Here is a 27,049-nt window from a genome sequence, read left to right as displayed (position 1 = left end):
CATGCATGCATTTTGGCCACTCTTTTTTTCGTTCATCATATCCTCTCAGTGGTGCCTCTTTGATGAAATCACTTTTGCTCTAAACTAGGAACCTCTCATAAAGAGCTTTTTAAAAGAAATCAGAACCAAGAGAACCCTTCCACACAATGGTAGTTCCCTTTCCCTTTCTTCTCCCTTTGGACGACCCTCCAGACATTGATACTGTAACGAAAGAAAATACTAGTTGGAAAGTAAGTAGCAATGCATCCAGCATTGCGTATATATAGGCAGAGGCATGTTTAGTTGTCGTTTTCAATGTGTTATAACTAGTTATAAGAAGCCTAATTAGTTTCATTGAAGAGCCTATTTCAATGGACACTGTAAAGCCTAGATTCGTTTTCTAAAAAGTATATTCGTCATTAACATGATAAATCACTGAAAAACCTATATGCTATAGGTGTACTATGTAAGTGAAGTGGTAAATCACTGCTGCCATCGTACTCCCCGGAGCAGGGGCCGTGTCGTGTCCGGGGTCACCGGAGGGGGCGTCTATGCGCGCGGCGGACGCGGCGAGCCGAGACGGACGAGGCGGCGCGGGCCGAGAGGGACGGCGCACGGCGGGCGCGGGACGGCCGGCGCTCCGCGCGGCGAGGCGACGCGAGCGGGCTGGGGCGGGCGGTGCGTTGGTTCGGTGCGGCGGGGGCCGGCACGGGCGGGCGGGTGCGGCGGTGCGCGCGCGAGAGAGAAATAGAGAAATGAAGGGAGAGACCATACGTAAGACAGAGCTTGGCACCGATAACCATGGCGCCAAGCTCGGCGTCAAGATCTACGGCGCTAGGATCTACGGCGCCAAGTTTGGCGCCAAGTCATCGCCACGTCTGCGTCGAGCCCAAGACCTCGACGCCAGTAACGATGGCGACGTGTACCGAGTTAGGGGTCTAGATTTTGAAATCATACCTCTAGAGATATATCTGTGAATTTTTTTTTTAAAAAAGGGCTTAAAAAAATTTTCGGCCAATGCCACCCATGGACGCATCCATCCGCTTCACTCCTCCACCTCCTCCGTCCCTCCCTTCCTCCCACCAGCGCTCATCCATCCACCTCCTCCCTACAATAAAAAAACCTCCGAATCAGCCTCGCGTGCCCCGTCGTCCTCGTCGCCGGTGGAGCCGCCCGCCACCTCGCACCGCCGCCGAGCCACCTATCGCCGGAGAAGGAGCGCCGCGGGGAGCTATTCCACCGCCGCTTCCCATCTGAGCGACCCCTCCGAGATCGGAAGCGCCGGCGCCGGCGCCGGGGGGCCATGGCGGTCCCGCTCGTGCTCGTCGTGCTCCCGCTTGGCCTGCTCTTCCTCCTGTCCGGCCTCATAGTTAACACCATCCAGGTACCCGCACCCGCCCTCCCTCCCCACCGGGGCCCGCCCAGCTCGATTTGTGTTCCTTTTTCGGCGGCGCCTGGGGTGATCTGATGCGGCGGCTGAGCAAAAGATTCTATTTTGTTTCCTTTCCTTCGAAGGTGTCGCCACGGACATTTTAGTTTGTTCGCTTCATGAATGATGATTGTCGCGCGGTGTAGGGTAATTCCAGCTGATGTGCGTTAAAGATTTACAGTTTCCCCATGTGATTTATTTTGTCCCGATGGTTCCAGGCGAATTTTACTCAAAGTTGTGTCTTTTAGATGGAAAGCTTCATGCCGATTTGTTAAATTTCGTTATAATTGCCGCTTTTGTAAAATAAATTTACTACTTCCATTTGACTGCGGCCACGAACGGGGTACTATACACCCATAACTTCCAAATGTGTTAAGCTTTCTTTGATCCGTTTGTATGTGCGCGTGGAAATTTCAGGCCATCCTATTTGTGACAATAAGGCCCTTTTCGAAGAGCTTCTACCGCCGGATCAACAGATTCTTGGCCGAGCTGCTGTGGCTTCAGCTTGTCTGGGTGGTGGACTGGTGGGCAGGTGTTAAGGTACACGCAGATATGACCAGCACCAAAGCAATTTTATTTTCGCATTTCATTTCTAGTAGAAAGATTGATTTGTAACGTGTCCTGCTTCAGTATCAGAACTCAAACTTACATTTGTGCCTGCAAGTTGCAGCATTCTGTTGGTTTGCTATATTCAACCTTTCTTGTAGTGTCATACTATGTGTTTTTGAAATGTTCTTCAATGGAAGTACGTGGTACTAATGAACAAGCTGAGTTAAATAGCAGTTTTCAGTGTTGCATCGTAACTGAATCTGGTAGATGGATATTCCAAACTAAATAAAGTAAGCAAAGAAGTTTCAAGAGTTTAGGACCCACACATCACGTTCATAAAACAAAGTTGTAAAGGCAATGTCGGCAATACTAGTAGGGACACTGATAGAGATTGACAACCTATGTTGGCTAGAGTTGAGTGTGATGTTTGTGAAGATTCTATTTGGAATATTTGCATGGATTGAATCATTGAAATGTTACTTTGGTGAGCTTTTTGTTGCATATGCACGAGAAATTAGAAAGTTAGTCATATAATCATATTGTGTATGAATTTCCAGTATTGTTGGGGTGGTTAATGGTCTGGCTTGTCAAACTAAGAAGGAAAGATAGTTAATTTTTTATCTTGCATAATTGTGGCAGTAAATTAGACGAACTATGGAAAAGAAACAAATTCTGATGAGTAACATTTTTTTTTATATAAATGGCTTAAATGTGTATCAATTGAATTGCTAATTGAGGATGTTTTTTCTACCTTTTTCATCAGCAGATCTAAATGAACATACTTCTTAATCACTTAGCATACAAACTTCATGTTTGAGTGATGTTTATGAAGCAAGCATTGTTTTTTTCCTCCTGTTCCCAGAATAACTTCAGCTTATGTTCTGCAGGTACAACTGCATGCAGATGAGGAAACTTACCGGTCAATGGGTAAGGAGCCTTTTATTAATAGGTTCATTGTTTGCATTCACCTTCATGCAAGCTTAAGGAAAAAAGTTTGGATTGCAAGCTTATCTGAATAATTTCACAGGTAAAGAGCATGCACTCATCATATCAAATCATCGGAGTGATATTGATTGGCTTATTGGATGGATATTGGCCCAGGTTGTTATCTCCCAACTTCTGGATAGTTGTTAGAAATTTAGTTTGCTCACAGTTCACACTGTTTAGGTTTATTTGGATTAACTGATGAATAATATGAGACTCCTGTTTTCTGGGCATGTGTTCAGCGCTCAGGGTGCCTTGGAAGTGCGCTTGCTGTGATGAAGAAGTCATCCAAGTTCCTTCCAGTGAGTTAGTTCATATGTATATTTCTGTAACATGTAGTTTTACAATTTATATTCACATCGGAGTTCTGTTGATTTAATGTAGGTTAAAAAAAACTATTTGTGGCATAAGTAAGCAACATAAAAAAATATATTTTTGGGTATAGACTTGTTTTATCTAGTTTCAAAAAATCATAATGCTACATTGCTTTGTCATGTTCTCACTGTAATAATTGTGGGCTTTGGCAATAGTGCCACGATCATGGGGGAGCACACAGTGAGGGGCCTTTTTTTGTGAGAACAAGGGGGGTCAAGCCCTGGTTGGTAGCCTCACACCTGAGAAGTTTTACTACCACCATGCTATGAGCACCTTCTCAGAAAGTTGCCCAATATGGAGTGGTAGGTAGATCTGGAAATAGAATGACAGAGCAAGGACCGCAACAATTAGGTAATGAAAAGGAAATAAATTGCCATGATTAGTTTCAGTTATGTGGAGCTTACCTGTTATTTATGTTATATAGTACTTATAAGGCTTTTGTGCGGTAGCAGCTAAAAGCAAACGTGCCAGTTTGCAGTCTGTGTGTTCAGTGTATTTAGGAGGGGCTTCTTTGGCCTCTCCTTTGTACATTTCTCTCTTATATATGAAATGACACACAGCTCTCCTGCGTTGTGAGAAAAAGAAAGGTCCCACTTGAATTGATGGAACCTGAGTTAACTATTACCCTTTCTTCTATAGTAGATGTTCTGGCACATGCTTTGGTATTCTATAAACCGCTTTGCTCATTTTTTGCAGGTTATTGGCTGGTCGATGTGGTTTGCAGAGTACCTCTTTTTGGAGAGGAGCTGGGCCAAGGATGAAAAGACACTAAAGGTAACTCCCCACCTTACCTGTACAATGCATCCTAGTTTTCCTTTTTCACATAGTGAGCTTTTTAATTTTGCATACAGTGGGGTCTCCAAAGGTTGAAAGACTTCCCTAGACCATTTTGGCTAGCTCTTTTCGTTGAGGGTACTCGCTTTACTCCAGCAAAGCTTCTCGCAGCTCAGGAGTATGCAGCTTCCCAGGGCTTACCGGCACCTAGAAATGTACTTATTCCACGTACCAAGGTACTTCGTTGTTCCCTCACTTGCATGATTCTGACATTGCAAATGTTCAGTATCTTTTCCTATGCTATACTTTTGTTTTACTGATTTAGTCTAGATGAGATTCTAATTTTTAAGTATAACTTGGCATACCCTGGAAAACTATACTGTTCACATGATTTTACTTTACTTTTTATTAGTTTGTTCACAAAATACACCTGTTGAACATAATGTTCATCGTGATTTGTATAAAGTGATAACTTTTAGCAATTTTCTGCATCATATATGTGCATGTGTGCATGTAGAAGTAATGACATTGGTGAAAACGCTTCCATTTTCTTATATGTGCAAACCTGAAAGGAAAAATGCAGATTTTTTGTACCTTGATGACACAGTAACAATTTACAATCATAAAGTTAAATCACTAATCATGAGGTTCTAACACGACACTTCAGATTAGGAGTTATTGGGAATAAATGGCTGTATCACATAGAGTAACAAATACTGAGTACTTGTCTTGATTTTATGGAATGCCTGAGAGATCTGTTGATGACAATTTTGTATAATAACTACTGAGAAATTATGGTTATATCATAGGTTTTACTCATGTACTCCCTCCATCCCAAATTATAAGACGTTTGACTTTTTTGACACCAAGTTTGACCACTCGTCTTATTAAAAAATTTGTGTAAAATATCACTTCTTTTGTCGTGGCTTGCTTTATTAATAAAAGTTCTTCAAGAATGACTTAAATTTGACTATGTTTGCACAAATTTTTTGAATAAGACGAGTGGTCAAACTTAGGGTAAAAAAAGTCATGTCTTATAATTTGGGATGGACCTAGTATTTCTGATGCCATTTTCACATGTTTGAGCAATAAAGTTTTGTACTAATACCTCCTGTGAAAAAAAATCCCAGGGATTTGTATCTGCCGTAAGTATTATGCGAGATTTTGTTCCAGCCATTTATGATACAACTGTAATTGTTCCTAAAGATTCACCTCAACCAACAATGCTGCGAATTTTGAAAGGGCAATCATCAGTGGTAAGTTTTCTAAATTCATGAATTACTCAAGGCAGACCAATACAGAAAGAGTTTTGTGTCAACTGAGCACTGAAATGAATTGATTTTACTAAAGTGTCTTATCAAATTGGATACAAATATATAATATGGCGTGGAATTTCAGTGCCGAACTACTTACTGTTATGTCAACTAATGTACTACTTTTTTTCCTCTCTAGATACATGTCCGCATGAAACGCCATGCAATGAGTGAGATGCCAAAATCAGATGAGGATGTTTCAAAATGGTGCAAAGACATTTTTGTGGCAAAGGTACTGAACTATATAACGCTATTTTTTAGATGTCTTCTGATTAGATCTTGTTGAAAAGTAAAATGCTCCATATATGGTTTGATCAATTAGTTTTTAAAGTAGAACTCACAAAAAAAATATTTTTTAAGTAAATACTATTTGCCCCGTTTTTCATTTCAGGATGCCTTACTGGACAAGCATTTGGCAACAGGCACTTTCGATGAGGAGATTAGACCTATTGGCCGTCCAGTGAAATCATTGCTGGTAAGACCCCACTAAAATTGCATGTTACTGCCTCAGTGGCAGTGGCACCCTCACAATTTATCAATGGTTATTGTCTTTGCTGAATAAGAAAAGGCTGGTCTTACTGTCATGGGCAATTGGTGTTTTTGTGTAAATCTTGTTAGAAAACAGAGTTGTACTAGTGTCCTTTTGCCAGTGAGCCAGGTTACATAAGTCAATCAAGTGTCATGTAGAATCTTGATGTTCTCAACTCATGATCTTGCAGAACCAAGCAAACAAAGTACCAGTATTAGGAATTTGTCGATTCCCCCAGCTTCGCTGGCCAATTTCTGAGATTGAAAATACTAAATATGAAGTGGGACATCTGTTTTGAGTGAGCTGAAGAGAAGGTCGTGTGTTTGCATCAGAATGATCACATATTAGTTTGTGTCCCATACTCAATTGGCAGTTGTGGGGGACGGTGGTGGCCATGTTTTTGGGGTTAAGAACGCCGGAGTGGTCACTGTGCTGTGCTATATCTTATTTAGGAGTACTACCTTGTGAAACCTCTGGCTTTTGTTGCATTGCAGCAGGGAGCTCTTCCTTGGTACTTAAATAGTTGAATCTGTTGCCCATTCCATAGCTCAATGAATTTGTTTTTACCGAATGTGCATCCTAAATGTATTGATGTCTTCTGGCTGCTGACTTTCTATTCCCGCTGATGGACCAGGTGACCCTGTTTTGGTCATTCCTCCTGTTGTTTGGTGCCATCAAGTTCTTCAAGTGGACACAGCTCCTATCGACATGGAGAGGTGCAGCATTCACTGCTGCAGGGATGGCACTTGTGACAGGGGTCATGCATGTCTTCATCATGTTCTCCCAGGCAGAGCGGTCGAGCTCAGCCAAGGCGGCACGGAACCGGGTCAAGAAGGAATGAAAATGGAGGTTGGAGATGAGATGCTGGGGTTTATTATGGCCGTCCTTCAAAAGGGTTGCAGATTGAATTCATATATTAATATATACAGCACCAAATTCCAGACATTGATATGCTCTCAAATAGGATGCTCTGCTCCTCTTGTATTTGTATGCAGGAAAGAATCGTAGGGAGTTTATTTTTCCCCCCTCTTTTGGGCAGAGGAACATGAACTTGATGTTGGTACATTTGCCCTGTCAGACATATTCTGGAAGCCTTTAACTAGTTCATTCATCAGTAAAGCTTGCATCTTTAATCCATGTAGTTGTGCACCTTGTCTGTCACTCATCAGTCATCACAATGTGGTTGTGTGGGGATTGTAAGACGCACTGCTGCGTGTATTGAATGTTGTATCTGTGATGAAAAGCAAAGGATACAGGATGCTCTGTGTTCTGAAAAGCAATAGAAGTGTTTTGTGATGAAAAGCAGAGGATCCTCAAAGATGAGAAGAATCCTGAAAGACCCAAAAGTTTCTAGTTCCTATGTCAATATGTCATGCCTGCCAGATCAAGGAAAGAAAAAGAAAAAGCAGCTGCTGCAACGCTTTCCATTGCGAATTCAGCGATCGAGGCACACCATTGCAGATAAGTTTTCAGATATAGCGGTCCAACAAATGGATGCGAGGCTGCTGGAAGACTGAAACGGAGGAATCCCTCCACCCACCCGCTCCGGCTTGGCTGCCTTTGGTTGCTTAGTATTTTGTCAGCCCAATGTGGCGTACTATTTGAGAGCATATCAATGTGTACGATTGTTTCTTGAAAACAGTCTGTTTTACCTTTGTGAAAATCATGATCTGACTTTTCTGCTCATTAAACTCTAAAATCGAACATCTTTCTTCCTCAACTAGACGGTTTCATCATTTTTATAGTTAAAAAAAAAATCCAGTAATACTTGATAGTGTTTTTTAAACCACGACAAATGGATCAAACCATATATGGGGACATGAAAAATCCAAAAGATTGATGGGGACATGACAAATCCAAATAAATATTTAGAGCTCATGAAAGTATATCAAAAAGTTTCTAAAAACTAGATTTAGCTCTAGGCAAATGGAAAAAATATCCAAACAATTTGGTAAATTCCCAAAACATTATAATCGATGTCTAAATGTTTTGAAAACCTTCTACAATAGAAAAATATGAGATGCAACCAGGATAAATGCATTGAGTGTTAAATGCATGTTTTGTTCTTGTTAGTTGCATATCATGTTTTTGTTGTGAAAAGTTTTTAAAAATAAAGGCGACCACATATCCATGAAAGAGGATCCATGTACGACTGCTTCATAGAAGGCAGGGAGGGGTGAGAGGAGTGGTGAGGATCCTGAGCTCGGACCTCTATGCTGCCTTACCATTGTCGATTTGAGGAAGGTGGCGCGTTGGGAAGGGAGGGATGAGCGACAAAGGGAGGGAGAGGGGCCGTGGAGAGACATGGATGGAGTGGAGATAGGAGAACTATGGAGAGAGCGTGGATGAGCACGAACGTGATTTGATAAGTTGCATACATGAATGGTTAAAAACTAACTTGAATAAAAATGTTGGGTCCAAACCCCATCTTTTAGTGCTATCACCACCACCAGTGTTTAATGATAACCAATAGTGACAATGAATTATCTTTGTGGTTTTTAAAGCAACCTACAGTAACAATGAGTTATCACTGCTAGTTTCAAATGAAAAGAAACGAGAACTTAGCACTTGCAGTTTTGAATCAACCGACAATGTTGTAGCTGGTAGTGATAGCCACTTATGTGGTAGTAAGACATGGTAGGTGGTTGTGGTGACAATCCAGCCCATCCTTTGCATTCCACCACATGGTACACTCTAGGCAATGTTGGACCTTCAATGTTTCCATGTTTGTTCCCCTTCCTCTGTTGTGAGCAAATCCATTGTTAGAGTCCTAAAGGAAGTAAAGTAGATTAGAGTTATCTTGCCTTTTTTACTTTGGATGATACTAGCTCAGTATCCTTTGCTTAGTTTTAGTATTAAGAAGGATGATTTAGGAACCTAGTCTTGTCTGGCTGTCTTCCCAACTATCTATATCCTTTTTTGTGTTTATTGTCTCAACTAACCTCAACTATCTTCTATTTTTCCAACCATATGGTACAACTATCTGGGGTTGTTGTGCATCTAAATTCTAAGTCCCTTCTGTGTTATGCCTTAGGAATAACATTTTTTTTCTTACAATGAGGGTGAGGAAATACTAAATCGCAAGGACTACAAGCATTCTTTCCATAAAGAATACCACCCATGGTTTTAAGTCCAATGTTACAAAGAGGCGGTGAGGGATGGCAACTGGCAAGCTCTATGGGAGGTGAATTATGGGAAAAAAGGGCAATGAAAGGGGAACCTCACACCATCCACTCTCCACTGCAAATGATAGAGATCTAAAATAGAAGCATCACATTGTCTAATTAGTGAATTACATAGAGGAATTATAATACCTAAATGTTCGATTACAATTGAAAAGTAGCCTAAAAAATTCATGGAAATGAACCGAAGTATATTATTATTATTATTATTATTATTATTATTATTATTATTATTATTATTATTATTATTATTATTATTATTATTATTATTATTATTATTATTATTATTATTATTATTATTATTATTATTATTATTATTATTATTATTATTATTATTATTTTACGAGGCCTAAAAAGGGACACCCCCTCAAAAGTAGAGAAAAAGCATAGACCAGACATTTGGTACATACACTTCAAGTAAGATAGGATTAAAAACTTGAGAAAAGGGTAAAAACTAATCATCCTTTGATACACATATACTAGACTAGCTTTCTCTACTATAGCAACAAAAGCCAACAGGGGGCTAGGTTCTATACGGGGTGAAACACTACCATACAAATGAACATTATTCTCTGCAAACTTAAACTGACATTATATCATCCCAAAAAAGTTGCATAAACCTAAGCTTTATCCTTGTAGGAAATCCACAATCCATAATCTTACATAAAACATAAATCCCCCTTAAAGAAAAGGGTCATCTAATGATATATATTTCATCGCTTCGACTGATCCCCCCGCCTAGCTTTACATGTGAGGTTCAAAATTTGCACTTGAAGCACCTCCACTCCTCTCTTCAACTATTATGACAAATGTTATATGTGAAAGATTCCTTGGCATCATTATTCCTACACAAGGCAAAGATGTCATTATTAGTAAATAATACAAACCGCATAGCATGATAAAGAGCACCCAAATAAAGTTGTGCTTCCTTGGTGTCAGTTACATGTGAACAACGAGCAATTGATATTTGCATATGAAATAAGCTTAAAGGAATAGTTGATCAAGTCTATAATGCAATAAGGGCAAAAGGGCATTATAAGTTGTAAAATCATTATAAGTTTAGACACATTAGAAGTCCACAATCCAGAAAAAGGCCAATTATTACCATCGCTTCCCAAAAGAACAAAATATAGGTCTATGTCCCATAAAGATAAAGGCCTCAAGCTGCCAAGTACTCCCACCGTTCCAAATTGGAAGTCATTTTGACTTTCTTAGATACAAAGGTTTACTATGTATCTAGACATAATGGATATCTAGGTGCGTAGCAAAAGCTATGTACCTAGAAAAGCCAGATTGACTTACAATTTGGAATGGAGGAAGTAGCTAACAAACTGTATCAGTCAAAAGAGTGGGCAATCACAAAGTATTCTACATTCAAATCAGCAGGTTTCACATATACCACACATCATATTAGATTTACTCATTTACCAACTTCTGTAAGTAAACTCAATCAGTTCACACACCATCCTGTACCAAACAAAAGGGCAATCATATAACATAATTGAACAAACTCTTCTCATGGCACATATGCAAGGAATAATCTTAGAGAACATTTAACATGGTTAGTGATTTTGGAACCATAGGGAGGCCTAGGATCACAAAAGAAAAACAACACAAAAATTCCAAAACCAAATCTTGGATGCATTGAGTAAAGTCTGTTAAGTTCAATCGACATTGCACACTAACATTGTCAAGATGCTTGGATCTAATAATTGAAAACTATCAAAAATAAATTAATGAAGTGTTGAAAGCCGGATAATGATATCATGACATAAGAAACAAACTATCTAACCTTTATTAGTCAATGGCCCATGTAACCGGTTGAAACCATTTTTGTAACATCATGCTCAAAAGATCCAGATGTCGAAGTTGTGTCTCCATAGATGGAGCCACCACCTATTGATGAATCTCCAAAGTTCATTGCATACCCATTGGTTGATTGGTTTAAGTTACTGACACCACTTGATCCAACATTCCTTCCATAAACACTGGAACCTTGATCAAAGTTGGTTTCACTGGACCCATAACCAAAGTTTCCAGTACAGCAAACAGAGCAATTATTGGCACCTAGAGCAGGCACATGATGAGGGTTTCCCCAATTCACATTATTGTTCCCAATTCCACTAAGTAGGTCCCCATTTCCAAATGGCACAAAGAAATTAGAGCTTGTGGAACTAGAAGAGTGATTAAGGCTAAAAATACCCCAAAGGTTACGAACTAGTGAGTCAAACAGTAAACCATTATTTTCATTGACTCCACCATAGCTAACATAGTTGTTGAATCCACCTGAATTTCCATTGTAATATGGATTAAGATGCCATCCACGTTGGATATCACTATTGAAGCTAGAGCCACTTTCAATACATGGGTTCATCCATGTGTCAAAATTCATTCCAATTCCATAACTACCACCAAAAGATGGATAACCATTGTTCCCACCTGATAGAAGACCAAAACATTCATCCATCCTCATTCCATAGCCACCTAATGGACTCATATTGTAATGCTGGGTATATCCATTAAGGAAGCTATTGGTTCTACCAGTTACATAATTGAACCCATTGATAGGAGAGCACATGCCAGGTCTAGGAGACGGTTCCTTAGGAATAGCTCGCTTGACCTCAACCCTCTTACCTTTCAATTTATGGAATGTCTTAAATAATACCCTATCCATGGCATCTTCTGAATCATACATGATGAACCCAAAGCCTCTAGGGCGTTGTGTGTGGTGGTCATATATCACAACAACATCAGTGATTGTTCCGAATTGTTTAAAGTACTTTGTAATGTCTTTCTTTGTCACGGTGTAAGCTAGGCCACCGATGAATATCTTCTTTCTGTGTCTGGGCCCTCGTGATCCATGAGCACTACCATGACTATTGTTGAGAGCATGCAGATCATCTCTAGGAATAGCTTTCTTTGCCTCTACCTAACAAAACAAACCCAAATATATTGCATTATTTGCAATCAGGTAATTAATACAAGCTATATATGAACTAACATAATCTAGAAACATGGATCTAGCATCTTCTAATAAGCTTAGGATTTGTAAACAACAATAATTTACTCACCATCCGACCATCAATCATATGCTTCTCCATGATGACATGCTTGGCTATAGCAGGGTCAGCAAACACGATGAACCCGAAGCCTGATCACGCATGATGATAGCCTCCTCCACCTCCCCATACTTCCTAAAGTACTTCAGAAGGTGGTCCTTATTGGTGTCCCATGAGATTCCACCGATGAACAACTTCATAGCATCTGCCTCCATCTCTTGTTGGACCACCGCCATGAACCACCTCGCACGCACTCACACACGAAGGAAACAACTTTTGGCACCAATTGCAACAAATTCTTATGCGACAGTATGCTTGTCAAGAGGGCACACATATTAATCTGAGATGGGGTAGGAAAGCTAGGATCTTGGTTCCTAGAGGAGCCATAACAACCTCAAAGGACACACAGCCGCCACCACTTCCTCCTCTAGTTCACTTCCTCTGCCTATTGTTCTCCCCCCTCTCTCTATCTCTCTTCCTCCCTCCCTCTCTCTCTCTAGCTTTACTTTTTATTTTCCCCACTATTCCTTGACTTTTTTAGAAGATGTCATCTAGAGCGTTATATGTAGTTGTACTATAGTTTTTGTGCCCCATTTCATGCCTTCTTTTGATCCCTCACTCTTCTCTGGTTTAATGCTTACAAAATCATGCACATTTACTCCTAAAATATATTTCTATTTCATCCCATTATAGAATAAATTCTAAGTTAATTCCTGTAGTGCTGATTGAATCATTTTGTTACCTTTGTGAAAACATTAGATTATTGGGTGAAGGATGCACACAAATATTGTACTCCCCGAATAAGAGAAGAGTTAAGTTTAATTAAATCTACCATGGTATAAGATCCACAATTTCTTGCCCTTCTTTTCTCCTCTTTTTGTGGTAAGAATGAGCAACTAACAACTTTTTCCGAGGCTCCCTAGCAATGACGTACACGCTTCTTATGTGAAACGCATTTATCGCTCTTCTCACAAAAGTATACGCTCTTCTCATGCTGGCATTGTTTCTTTCATAACAAAATGGTTTGTATTACTAATAATGCCACCTCCACGTATCATGCTCCATCCATCTCCATCTAAGAAGTTTGTTACATGCTCATGTGTTCCACCACCTTGTGGTCATGTGTTTTTTGTCATCATGCCACACCATTTTATGAAAGAAGTTGGGAGAAGTGTTCAACCACCATAGTGGCCCCATCTATGTGTTGATATAGTGCCTAGCTTGGCAAACAACTTGTTATAGATGTGATCCAACTCCAAAAGGTGTGACATGGTTTACAACAAAATGAATGAGAAAAACTTTCAATAGAACAACTACCCCCATGCCCTTATCAAGATCTAGTTTTGTTTACAACTTGCTTTGAAAGATGGAACACATATAAACATCTCTAATAGCCTCTTCATGTGGCAGAACTGCCTAATCTAATACCTCTCAGGAGTACTTGTCTTCCATTAGACGCTAAGTACTCAAGAGAGGACACTAAACTACGCAGTTCCATCGAGCACATCCCAAGGGAGAACTCGAAAATCCATATTTTTCCATCAGGATCATAAATGATAGAATAAAGCTTACAATATTCTTAAGTCATTTCTTACATCACTTTATTACAGTAATAGAATATTACCTCAATTGATTATAATAGCAGAATATAACAATGTTATCAGAGTTATAGAGGAAGCAAAGATTAATTTAATGACATGGTGGAGCATTAACGTAGTGGACATTTATATACAAGAGATGCTAGCAGATTTTACATCTTTTCTTATAAAAACCTTTGGTGAGAGTTATAAAGAAACACTACGGTCGTAGCATGAAAGGAATCCTCTCTGAGCTCACCAGGAGGTTTCCACACATAAGAATCAGCTCTATGTATCCTCCGATCACCTGCAACAGAGAGAATAAAACCCTGAGTACTCGATTGTACTCAGCAAGAGTTACCCAATAGGAGGAAAATAAAAGACTCCAAGGATATGCAAGGCTTTCTGGCTTATGGGTTATTGCATCTGCAGGAAGCATTACTAAACATGCATCCTTATATTAAATTTTATTAGCAGTCATCATTAGTTCATTAACTATCCATTCTATGTAAGCACCTATGCTACTTTCAAGTAGGTGATAAGCAATCAGAACCATTTTATCACCTTTCAAGTTCCAGTTTTTACTACGGTGCTAGACCATAGCCAAGTCGGTACCGTCTCACAGAAACGGTGATTCGTGAATCAATGTATCCCAGCTAGGTACCCTGAAACACATGCCTCGCTTGTACCCCAGGCACAAACAAGACCAACACGCTCCATTCCTGTCATGGGGTCCAGGTCCCCGTCCAAACTTGGACTCCAAGCCCCCACACTTGAGACCCGATCTCATTATGGTGCTTAGACCTCCATCTTTCCCCGCCTCCAATTAGTTGGTCTGAAAAGAGCTGGAACCCACGATAAGAGCGTAACGAGTCTTCCCGCTCCCATAAGCAAGTATGTGCTCAGGATAATAAGTTTGTGACCTGACTACCATCCACAGCAATGGACGGTCCTCAATTGACATAGGAGGAACAAGTGCAATCCGAGCCTCGCCCGAATGCCTAACCAAGTCCAAATCCAAGTACCATTCCACCCGGTCTCCAATTATCATTTATATATATTCCATGTGATAGTAATATAATAACAACAATAATATCTTTCCTATCTCTCGCGAGTAACAGGTAATCACTCGACTTCTACCGGGTTCTATAGCATAGCAACCTACATGATCTTGACATACTAGTAGGACTCATAGGATAAGGATATATATATATATGCAAGTGGGTTTTCATTCAACTCCTTAAAACTTAATGCACAAGCATAAAATAAAGTATAGAATAATAGGGGTTATGCACCGGGGCTTGTCTGGGTAAGATATAACCAAAAGTTAGCATTCCATCATGGCGACACAATCATCAAGGCACCATCTTTTCTGCTACTCCGATCATCTCCACGATCCATCGTTGTTTCTATTATGATATATGTGGATACAACGTAGAGACGTAAATAATCAACGACGACCGAAACTCTTAGAAATACGATTACGCTCCGCAAGCTAACGAGCTAGCTTTAATGACTAACGTACTAGTCTACTTATCCCCATCGTCAAGTAAGGCTTCACCTCCGAAAAAATGTTTTAGTTCTAAAATCCCAAGGTGTTTCGACATTTTATTGATTAAACATATATTTTCGAACTAGGGCTCATTTAGATACCTTAGCAAACTAATTATTATGGAGCTACAAAAATTATAGTGACCACCTAATAATGTTAGAAATTTACTGTAAAAGTTTTAGAGCCAACACTATCACCAATTTATCATAAAAATTCCTTCAAGTTTATATCTTAACAACATTAAGCATCTTAAATTAATTAGATCACTTCTGAAAATATTATAAAACTATGTGAACAAAATATACTAGTAGGTAGATCATGATTTTTGGAACCTAACAAAATTAGTTTCATAATTTTTGGTTAACTACACAATTTTATATTGAATTTACAAGTTTATCTTAGAAACTAAATTAGAAAATGCTTAGAAAAGGAAAAGGGTCGGTGGAAACCATTCGGCCCAGCAGCCCGGGTTGGCCCAACGCGGAACGGGGGCGTGGCAACAGGCCGGCCCAGCAATGGCCCAAGGCCGAGGGCTCCCGCGCACGACGGCGCTTTACAGAGAAGCCCCCGTGCCTTTAGATAATAACATGACTACTTTGCGCACTATTCCTACCGTCAGTAATCTTACAACTAAACCTTTGGATGTTTTCACCTTTACCACGGGGAGGTCCCTGGGGATCCCTGCGCGCGCCGGCCGATGGCATAAGGCGGTTACGCCGGGCAACTTAGGCATGCTACGACAGAAGTAAGGGGCCGACCACCATCTACAGCTAAACATGCATGGATGGGTGGTGGTTAGGGACTCGGAGGTGCACCGTCATGGGCTATAGCGGCGAGCGGCTACCCACGGCGGTGGCATGACTATTCCAATGACCTAAGGTTCTATCAGGGTGGTAGGGATAGCGGGTAAGCACCAGTAGCTCACTGAAATTCATGCTGCGGTGGCGGTTGAGGCGGAGGAGTGCCGAGATGGCTTGGCCATGTGCGCGCAGTGATATCAATGGCGCTCCAAGGTTGACACCGACGCATCAGGTCATCACTCGCGTCGTTCCTGGTCAAACGAAGATGAGCAACAGCACGAGGGAACCAAGGTGAGCTCATAGGAACAACTAGTTGAACCCCTACCGAGGGGTAGGGCCTTACCCCCAAGTCATGCTTTTGTTGACACCGTTTTTTGCACAATGATCAGAGTGAGCTAATCGATAGGAAGAAAGTTACTGTATACACTGACAGCCGATGAAAAACAGCTTGTAAAGATAATTGCCGATGAATGGTGGTGATCGATGGAGAGGTTGATTTAGACTCGGGCGTTGCCGATAAGGTTGGAGATGTTATTGTCGATGCCGATGAAGGAAGGCTTGAAGGCTACTGCCGATGAAACAGGAAGTATGCCGATGGAAAGGAGGTCGGTAAGATTTCCATCGTAATCGAGGAGGACAGGGAAATAGATAGGAGTTGATTTCCTTTTCTATATTTGTTAGAGTGTGATTCATGTAAGAGTCGTGTGTTTCCTTAGATTTGGACTTGGTGTCCTAGTTGTGTTTGGCTATGCCTCTTTAGATCAGGGTATAAATATAGATTGAGGGGCAATGTAAAAATATAGATATCAATATCAAAACCAATTTTTACTCCTATTTTACATCTACTTACTTTTCGGCGATTTCGTCAATTTGCATATTTTCCCTTTTTTACGAGTTCTCATTGATTCGGCGAGTTGCATAGCTCTAGTGCGACCTTCGGTGATTCTCGAGTTCTGCATGAGTACCTCTTGGCTATGGCTTCCGGGCGTATCGCTGTTGTTAGGACCAAAGTGCTCGTATCTTCATCCTTGTCGATTAACAGGTCAAATCGACTAGCACGCTTTGGATATCGATTCAGGTATTAGCCCTTTGTGTTTGCAGATCTACTTTTGCATCAACACATCTTTTGGCACGCCCGGTGGGACCAATCAACCCAATCAATATGTTCAATTCTGAGATCAATTCAGAGAACATTATCGCGGTATCAGAAGAAGATCTTAAGGAAGAGCAGAGGCAGGCTATGGAAAAGGCTGTAGAAGAATACAGGCAGCTTTGTCTGAAATCGTTTAGCCTGAACAAGAGTGGACAAGTCATCCAGAAGCAAGATTTGCCATTGCCTCGGCAGGTTACCTTTGACTCCAATCCTGGTAAACTTCAAGAGATGGTTAATTCTGCAGTAAATCATGCTTTAATTAATTATTCCAATGTGTTGTCCAATACTGTTCATAATGCTGTGGTTCGAACTCTCAAAGAAGGACAAACGGCACCGCATTATGTTGGGCCTGCCTATCATCAACCAGAGCCGGTATCTGTTAATACTCCATCGGCTCCCTCGGCCATTGTGGGTACAGAAGTTACTTCTCCTCCAGTATCAGCAGGCTTACCTAATATTCAATCTACACCGATACGATCAAATCCGGTACTACCAGGAAGACGAGTTCAGCTTAATACAGATCTATCAGCATCAGCTATGTCAGGCCCTGTGTCTCAGAATAGCCAGATTCCTGCTAATTGGTGGGGATATGGTATGCCTCTAGAGTCATCTGCTTTCAATCCTAGGTTACCTCAAGTATTTGACGCAGTAGGAAAAGCTCCTATACCATCGGCTGTTTTGCCGATGGCTCAAGTGCCTCAATATGCCATAGCAACTACTGTGCAACCAACTCTAGGTGGTTTCTAGATGCCTTTGGTTCAAACACCTAATTCAAGTCCATCGGCAAGCTTACTGCCGATGCAGCAGAAAGCCCCTGCTATGAGTCAAACTGGGGTTCAGTTCATGCCTCAAGCTGGTTATAATTATCCAACAATGTCAGTAAATTACCAGCCATCGGTAAGTTTTGTACCGATGAGTTCTAATAATGGTTGGCCAGGACAGTTACCTGTTCAACATATAGTTCAGCAAAATCAGCAGGTTGCAGGGGTTCAACAAGGTCATATGCAAGCTGGTTTCCAGAATCAAGCATCGGCAGCTCAGCCAATGAATCCTTTCTAGCAGGTTAATGGACCACAAGTAACGGCAAATATGCCGATTGCTGGAGATCGTGGGCCACAAAGATATGTGGAGGGATATCAGCAGGTACCTCCTGTAGAAATTCAGCCAGTTCGTCAGCAGGAGGCTGGTGCTTTTCGGGCCAATAAGATAGCAAAAATTATGAAGGGTTAGTTTGGGATAAAGCCCAAGGTTAATACTTATTCTTATCGGACTCTTTACCCTCCTGCATATGATTTAATTCCTCTCCCAAATCGGTACAAGATACCAGATTTCACTAAATTCTCTGGGCAAGATGATACATCAACAATAGAACATGTCAATCGCTTCATTATTCAATGTGGAGAGGCAGGTAGCAGAGATGAATTAAGAGTTCGATTATTTTCATCATCTTTGTCTAGATCGGCATTTACATGGTTCATTTCATTACCACCAAATTCTATTATTACCTGGGCTGATCTAGAAAAACAATTTCATAAGTATTTCTTTGCTGGAATTCATGAAAAGAAGCTTACCGATTTAGTAAAATTGAGACAACGTAATGATGAATCGGTAGAAAGCTTTGTGCAAAGGCTACGACATGTAAAAAATAAGTGCTACAGCCTGGTGCTGGATGATCGTCAGCTTACCGATTTGGCTTTCCAAGGGTTATTGCCACATCTCAAAGACAGATATGCTTCTCAGGAGTTTGAAAGCCTCAGTCATCTCGTGCAAAGGACCTCTGATCAAGATACTAGGGTTTTTGAATCTAAAAAGAATTGGAGTAAAAAAGTGTCATTTGTTGAAGAAGTAGGAGATTCTGATTCTGATGAAGAACCAGTTATCGGCTTAGCTAAGTAGGTTAAGAATAAAAAGCCGATATCTTGTCCCTTTGGTCAAAAAGAGCCAGAAAAGTTTACCTTTGATATCACCAAGGCTGACAAGATATTTGATCTTTTGCTTCAAGAGGGCCAAATTAAGCTGTCACCTAATCATGTGATCACATCGGCAGAAGAGTTGAAGAAGATCTTATACTGCAAATGGCACAATGCAACTTCACACAGTACAAATGAGTGCAAGGTGTTCAGGCAACAGTTACAATCGGCTATTGAATCTGGGAGAATTAAGTTTGGTACTTCCAAGGCCTAGAAGCCGATGAAAATTGATCAACACCCTTTTCCAGCAAATATGTTGGAGGCCAAAGGGAAGACCAAGGTATTGACGTCAGAGGCTGCTGAGAAAAACGCATCAGTGGATCCCCAACATCGGATAACTACCGATGATGCAAAAAGTAAGGGTTTACTGAGAGAAAGCAGTAGTTCCAAAAATCCTTCTCGACCTGGCATTGTGATTACCCATCGAAGGCAGCAGGAGAGTTGGCGTCAGCGAAATGACCGATATCGACAACAGCAAGAAGAGAGACGTCGGGAAGAATGGCATCGGCATAAAGATCATTGGAGGTGCCCGTTTTTCATCCATTGTTGGGAAGAAGGTATTAAATTGCCAACTGTTGAAAATTGCCTTGAGTGCAATGGTTATTATGGGGTCAATCGGTCAGAAAGGAGGTTTCAACCTAGCGATCAGGGTTTATTTATTAATGAGCCGATCAGAGGCAGAGCATCAGTGCATGATCGGCTGGAGGGCAGACTAAGTGTACATGAGAGGCTTGGTAAACGCGCTGGATATTTTCCAAGGAATCAAGAGGAGCTTGAGGAGATGGCAAACGCAAGAGTTCCCGATGAAGAAATATTCTACAGGGACCCTAATATACGCCATGTAGAATCAACTAAAACCTGTTATCAGCCGGTTTGGAAAACCAAGTTTCCTTGATGGTGCCCGGAGGGTCTGACAAAGACACAGAGAAGGAGGATGCAACGTGAGCATCAGGAGGATTTATACCGAGAGGAAAATTCTTCCAATGAAAGGTCCGGTCATCAGCAGTGGCAGGTAAAACACAAAAATAAGGGTCCATCGGCAGATGTTAATATGGTATTCATGTTGCCGATGGAGTTTTTGGCACTATCTAATAATGAGGAAGAAGTTGTTCTCTCTGATCAAGTAGCTCAGTTGACACTAGATCCAATGATGGCAGTTTTTGAGAAACCTACTGATGATGAGAGACAGCATCTTAAGGCTTTGTTTGTGAAAGGTAGAGTTGATGGACAGCCTGTATCTAAGATACTTATCGATGGAGGGGTTACGATTAATATTATGCCTTATGTGATGTATCGGAAACTTGGTAAGGGAGATCAAGACTTGGCCAAAACCGATATGATGATAAAAGATTTTGAAGGCAATGTGTCACCAGCTAAAGGGGCGGTATGTGTCGAATTGACTGTCGACAGTAAAACCTTGCCGACGACGTTCTTCGTTATTAATGGCAAGGGTGCATATAATCTGTTTTTAGGGAGGGATTGGATTCATGCTAATTGTTGTGTTCCTTCTACAATGCATCAATGCCTCGTACAGTGGATTGGGGATAAGATTGAGTTTGTCCCTGGTGATTCTTCTTATATTATTGCATCGGCAGAAACAGATACTTATGAGCGAACTAAGTGCATATCAGGAGAAGTTTGGGAAAAAGAGTTCCTTAGAGTTGCTGATTATGAAATTCCACCGATCCAAGTAGTCGGTTATGAAGAAAAGTTTTAATGGATAGGTTTGCCGATGATGGAAAATTAGGTCAAGGGTTCACCTCGGCAGATGATTTAGTAGAAGTAGATATTGGTGATGGCGATAGGCCAAGACCTACTTTTATTAGTGCTAAGTTAGATTCCAAGTGTAAGCAGCAAATGACTGATTTGTTAAAATAGTATAAAGATTGTTTTGCTTGGGATTATACTAAAATGCCTGGATTAGACCGATCGATAGTTGAACATCGGTTACCTATCAAATCTGGATTTCAGCCACATCAGCAGCCAGCGCGTCGATGCAACCCTAATATACTTCCTGACATTAAGGCCGAAATAACTAAATTAATTGAGGCAAAGTTTATTCGACAGTGTCGATATGCAGAGTGGATCTCTAATGTGGTTCCTGTTTATAAGAAAAATGGAAAACTTCGTGTTTGTATTGATTTCAGGAATCTTAACAAAGCCACACCGATAGATGGCTATCCAATGCCGATTGCTGATTTGTTGATTGATGCTGCAGCCAGACATCAAATTATTAGCTTCATGGATGGTAATGCAGGTTACAATCAAATATTCATGGCTAAAGAAGATATTCCCAAGACTGCTTTCAGATGTCCAGGTCATGTAGGGTTGTTTGAGTGGGTAGTCATGACGTTTGGTTTGAAAAATGCCGGCGCTACTTATCAAAGAGCTATGAACTTTATTTTTCATGAATACATCGGCATATTAGTGGAGATCTACATTGATGACGTAGTGATTAAGTCTGGAGATATCACAAAACATCTAGCCGATTTATGAAAGATATTGGAGTGCACAAGGAAGCATGGATTGAAGATGAATCCTAATAAATGTGCATTTGGTGTATCGGCAGGTCAATTTTTGGGTTTTGTGGTGCATCAGCGGGGCATCGAAATCAGTAGGAAGTCTATTGATGTAATTAACAAGGTGGTTGCTCCTGCCACTAAAACTAAATTGCAATCTTTGATCGGTAAGATTAATTTCATTAGAAGATTCATATCTAATCTGTCGAGAAGGATCAAGGCTTTCAGTCCATTACTTAAATTGAAAGCCGATCAGGAATTTGTATGGGGAGCTGAGCAGCAGTTAGCCCTAGATGAGATTAAGAAATATTTGACAAATCCTCCAGTGCTAGTTCCACCTCAACACAGGAAACCTTTCAGGTTGTATTTGTCAACTGATGATACCGTTATTGGTTCAGCTCTTATTCAAGAATTTGAAGGGAAAGAGCGTGTTATTTATTATTTGAGCAGAAGATTAGTGGATGTTGAGACCAGGTATTCGGCCATTGAAAAATTATGTCTGTGTTTATATTTTTCTTGTGTCAAATTAAGACATTATTTGTTATCTGCCGAATGTACGATCATATGCAAAGACGACGTAGTCAAGTATATGCTGTCAATGCCGATATTAAGTGGTAGAATCGGCAAGTGGATTTTAGCATTATTAGAATTTGAACTACGTTACGAATCGACTAAGGCAGTTAAGGGACAGGTTATGGCTGATTTTGTCACTCAGCATTGTAACACAGTGGACTCTCTGGAGGTTGCTCCTTGGACACTTTTCTTCGATGGATCCACATGTGGCGAAGGAGCCGGTATCGGCATTGTGTTGATTTCACCTCAAGGAAGGAAGTATGAGTTTTCATTGCTGATTGTTGCTACATCGACAAATAATCAGGCTGAATACCAAGCCTTGATAAAAGGGTTAGAATTGCTGAAGGAGATACATGCCGATGCTGTTGAAATCTTTGGTGATTCTATGCTAGTTATAAATCAATTGGCTGGGATTTATGAATGCCGAAGTGAAGTTTTGATTTTGTATTATGAAAGGTGTTTGCAACTGTTGAAAGGATTTAGAGATTTTCATCTTGAACATATTTCTCGACTGCATAATGAGGAGGCTAATCGACTAGCTCAGCATGCTTCAGGGTATCAGCCTATTCAGGAAGTACTAACATCGGCAGTTGATACCGATGACTGAAGGAAGGAGATTGTCGATTATTTAAAGGATCCATATAAAAAGGTTGAAAGACGTATAAGGTTCCAAGCTACCAAGTATGTGCTCCTCGATGATGAATTATATTATCGAACTATAGATGGAGTTTTACTTAGATGTGTTAGCAGTGATGAATCGAAAAGCTTGATGGGTGAAATTCATGAAGGAGTGTGTGGGGCGCATCAATCGGCTTTCAAGATGAAGTAGATGATCAGAAGGAATGGATACTATTGACCGACTATTCTTGAAGATTGTTTTAAATATTTTAAAGGATGTCAGGGGTGTCAAAAGTTTGGTAATATTCAAAGAGCGCCTGCATTGGCTATGAATCCTACAATCAAACCTTGGCCGTTCCGGGGATGGGCTATCGATCTCATTGGTCAGATTTATCCGCCATCGAGCAAAGGATATAAATTTATTCTGGTTGCTACCGATTATTTCACAAAATGGGTTGGGGCAATTCCTTTAAAAAGGTGGCATCGGCTAATATGATCAATTTTATGAAAGAGCATATTGTTTACCGATTTGGTATTCCTCAGACTATCACTACCGATCAGGGCACTATGTTTACATCAGGAGAATTTGATGAGTTTGCTGTAGGTATGGGAATTAAAATTTTAAATTCTTCTCCATATTATGCTCAAGCTAATGGTCAGGCTGAGGCTTCTAACAAAGCGATCATCAAACTCATTAAGCGCAGAATTGAAGAAAATCCTAAGAGGTGGCATACAGTATTAAATGAAGCCTTGTGGTCATGTCGGATGTCATATCATGGTGCAACCAAAGTGACGCCTTATCAGTTAGTATATGGACATGACGCAGTATTGCCTTGAGAAATTAAAACTGGCTCTAGGCGAATACGTTCTCAAGATCAGCTGACAGCCGATGATTATGATACTCTTATGAAGGATGAGTTGGAAGATGTGGCGGGTCATCGGTTAAGGGCTCTAGTTAGCATAGAAGAAAATAAGAAAAGAGTATCCAGATGGTATGACAAGAAGGTGAAGGTAAAGGAGTTTGTCGATGGAGATCTGGTCTGGAAATTGATTTTATCGATTGGGACTAAAAGTTCAAAGTTCAGAAAGTGGTCTCCTAATTGGGAAGGTCTATATCGGATAAATCAGTCTGTTCCTGGTAACGCATATATTCTAGAAACCCTCGAAGGGGTCGTGTTTCCCAGAGCGTTAAATGGAAAATATTTAAAGAAATATTACCCTAGTATCTGGATGGATGCATAAAAGTATAAGTGCCGATAACAGTCCTATCGGCTAGAATTATACAAGGATGTCAATGTCTCGTAAAGTGCCGATGCAATAGACAAGATTTACAAGTTTAACAAGGATTGGATAGCCAATATCGCACGCAGGCGAATCTGGTTGGCTTCCTTCATTTCTTTAATGTCTTCATCGGCAGCACCTTCCACAGGCTTGAGTTTTTTCTTCATGGCCAAGGCTTTGCGAGCCTGGGTGTCTCTTTCTTGCTGAAGGGCCTTGATGGCATTGGGTAGCTGGCTTTCTTCTTGTTGAGCATGAGTTAAGGCTGCCTCGACTTCTTTTAATTCAGCCAATAGAGCCATCTTCTTTGCCGATAAATCTAAGATTGTCTGCTTAAGTTCAGCGCCCGAAGTCTGTAAGTTGCCGATGCCCTTGTGCTTCTCATTAGCAATTTATTTTAGTTGTAGCATCTCTTCTTTGAGTTGAGCCTGAGCTGCTCTATCGGCAATGCGTTGAGCAGCCCATTGATATTGCAGTTGGCGGCTTTCTAAATGGGCTGCTGGGAAGAGTACTTCTTCAACATCGGCAGGGACCTGGCCACGAATTGTTTTGAAAATTGCCTTTGCGGGGTCTGAGTCATCTACCAGTTGGGCGGTATCCTGCTGTAACAAGTTCAGGAGAGCTTCCAACTTGGACTTAGTTTCTACCGATATTGTTCCCAGTGCAAGGGAAGAACTTGTTTCCTCTCCATCATCGTCAGAAACATCAATGGCAAAGGAGAATAGGCTGTTTGGGAAGCCTTATTCCTGAGGAAAAGAAAAGGAGGTCAGTTAAGGATAAGTATGAGTATTATAAATCAACTAGGTTAATCGGTTTACCTGTTTCAAGGCAATTTCCTATGCTTGACTGGAGGAAGCAGCCTAGAGTATGCCGTGTGGAGGATTGGCTGAGCTTGCTGATGGGATATCCTCTGTGACCTCATCGGTGGTTGGCTCTTGGGGTATGATGACCGATGACATTGGGGCAGATGTGGGGATCGGCATGGACTTCTGTCGTTTTGGCTGTGCCTCGGCATCTATTAAGGCTTTGCGCTTTGCTTGGGCATCAGCAACGGTTGGCTGGGGGGCATCGGCACTTGTTGGTTGTGAAGCTTGGACATCTGGTATGCTTGCCGATGTACCCATTTGTTGCTGCAAAATAAGTGTAAGGTATGATATTTAACAGATAAAATGTGAAATCAAAGGGATACCTCTGAAGGTTTGTCGGAAGAAGTGGTGCTTGATATCGGAGGAATTGCCGATGACGATCCAGCGGTGGCTCTTACCCCCTGATGATTAATGTTAATATAGTTTGTGATCGGCATAAGTAGAAATAAATAGGGTTGTTACCTTGAATGCCTTGACCAAGGTTGTAGCAGCAGCCGATGGAGTGGCCCTAGCTGTAGCCAATTTGGACTTGGAGGTGATGGTCTTGGCACGGATCTTCTGGTGAGTCAAAGCAGCTAAGGTGGGGGCGTTATAGCCGATCGGTGATATCGAGGAAACAGGCCGAAGATCGAAGGGTTTCCCACTTTTGCTCATAGTTGGTCCTGGGTTGTTAACCTGTCACGAGAAAGTTAGTTACCGATATATGAAAGGAAAAAAACAGAAGGGAGCTAAAAGGAACTTACTATGTCATCGGGAATGGCGTATTCAGGGTCGATCATGTGCTGATATGTGTGAGCAGATGTTGCAAATAGTTGTTCCCTCCACTCTCGCCACCATTGCTTATATGATTCAGTGATGAAAGATACTGGCGTCCAGACGGATATATCGACATTTGTAGTATCGGCATTGGGGGAGAGTTGCACTACCCTGCTCCAATCTGTTCCGCAGGTGATTGTTTCTCTGGGTTTGATCACATCGGCAAAACAAAGTTTGATTGGCAGTTGCCCAAAAGCCAATTGACGGGATACTGCCGATGGGTTGTAAAACTCATACGTGATATTGGTGTTTTTTTCGCTACCAAATGTGTTTACTGGAATTGCCCTAGGAGTAATGATGGCCATCATGAGTTCATTATCCTAATTCAGAGTATCATCGGCAAAGTTGAAAAGAAGGGGGAATCTGTTTTCTTCGTCAATATAAGGTACCCAGGCCCTATGATCACGAGAAAGACCATTGTAGAAGCTTTGAAAGAATCTGCCGATCTGGTCTTCATTGGCCTCTGTTCCAGGGAGGACAATTATGGCTTCACCAAAATTGAGGGGTGAGCGTGTTGCCGATTCCTCGTCCCCAAGCACATGGTCTTCAGCAATTTCTCGTGGGAATTGTTGGGCAAGAAGTCCCATTGCAACCATTTGTGCATATGGGTATTCAGCCACATGTTGATGAACCACCATGGGCCTCCTAAGTTGCCGATGGGTTCGCCAAGCAAAAGTTTCTGAGACACTTGATGAAGAAGATGATAAGTGGAGCTCAGAAGGTATCAGCTAAGAGGGAACCTTACACCATTGGCCAAGAGTTCAGCAGCGGGGAGGAAAGCGTTGGTTGGTCCTACTGATCGACCACAGAAGATAAATTTTTCTAACCACATATTCAAGAATGTGGCATGTTCCCTCTGGTTAACTGTCCCAGTCTTCTGGTATTCTTGAATGTATCCTGTCCAACCGTCGATGTTGCGGGTATTCACCCTATATTCAGATTTTCTGCCATAGATGGAGCCTTCATCGGCAGTTGAAATATCCAGACCAGTGAGCATGTAGACATCAGCAAGTGTGGGAGTAGCTGGGCCATGTCCAAACATAAAAGTGTTTGTTGTGTCTGACCAGAAGTAAGCAGCTGCAATCATCATTGACTCATTCTTCTGCATATCGGCAATAGATAGCCTAATGCATTGGTCTAGCTTCCGTTCTGCC

The 27,049-nt window shown here is 41.2% G+C and overlaps 1 protein-coding gene and 2 pseudogenes across 2 annotated transcripts; 1 reads left to right on the top strand and 2 right to left on the bottom strand.

The window, feature by feature from the left end:
- Positions 1–1,018: 1,018 nt before the first annotated feature.
- Positions 1,019–7,067, top strand: LOC136482707 (1-acyl-sn-glycerol-3-phosphate acyltransferase PLS1). 2 transcript variants are annotated; one of them, XR_010765171.1, is made up of 12 exons: positions 1,019–1,363; positions 1,826–1,948; positions 2,845–2,884; positions 2,985–3,058; positions 3,184–3,243; positions 4,013–4,090; positions 4,168–4,326; positions 5,221–5,346; positions 5,543–5,635; positions 5,795–5,878; positions 6,567–6,827; positions 6,928–7,067. XR_010765171.1 is itself a non-coding variant. In XM_066479908.1 (11 exons), exons 1-11 carry the CDS (start codon positions 1,283–1,285, stop codon positions 6,771–6,773), a joined length of 1,125 nt encoding a protein of 374 aa, XP_066336005.1. In that variant the 5' UTR covers positions 1,019–1,282; the 3' UTR covers positions 6,774–7,067. The 2 variants fall into 2 exon arrangements, 1 of the variants encoding a protein (XP_066336005.1); XM_066479908.1 differs by having other exon boundaries at positions 6,567–7,067.
- A 3,848-nt stretch (positions 7,068–10,915) lies between these two features.
- Positions 10,916–12,388, bottom strand: LOC136480624 (heterogeneous nuclear ribonucleoprotein 1-like; annotated as a pseudogene).
- A 13,156-nt stretch (positions 12,389–25,544) lies between these two features.
- LOC136484391 (uncharacterized) lies at positions 25,545–26,892 on the bottom strand (annotated as a pseudogene).
- Between the last annotated feature and the right edge of the window lie 157 nt (positions 26,893–27,049).

This window comes from Miscanthus floridulus, chromosome 9, assembly GCF_019320115.1.
Source record: "Miscanthus floridulus cultivar M001 chromosome 9, ASM1932011v1, whole genome shotgun sequence".
Lineage (NCBI taxonomy): Eukaryota > Viridiplantae > Streptophyta > Magnoliopsida > Poales > Poaceae > Miscanthus > Miscanthus floridulus.
This window is presented reverse-complemented; position numbering and strand designations above follow the sequence as displayed.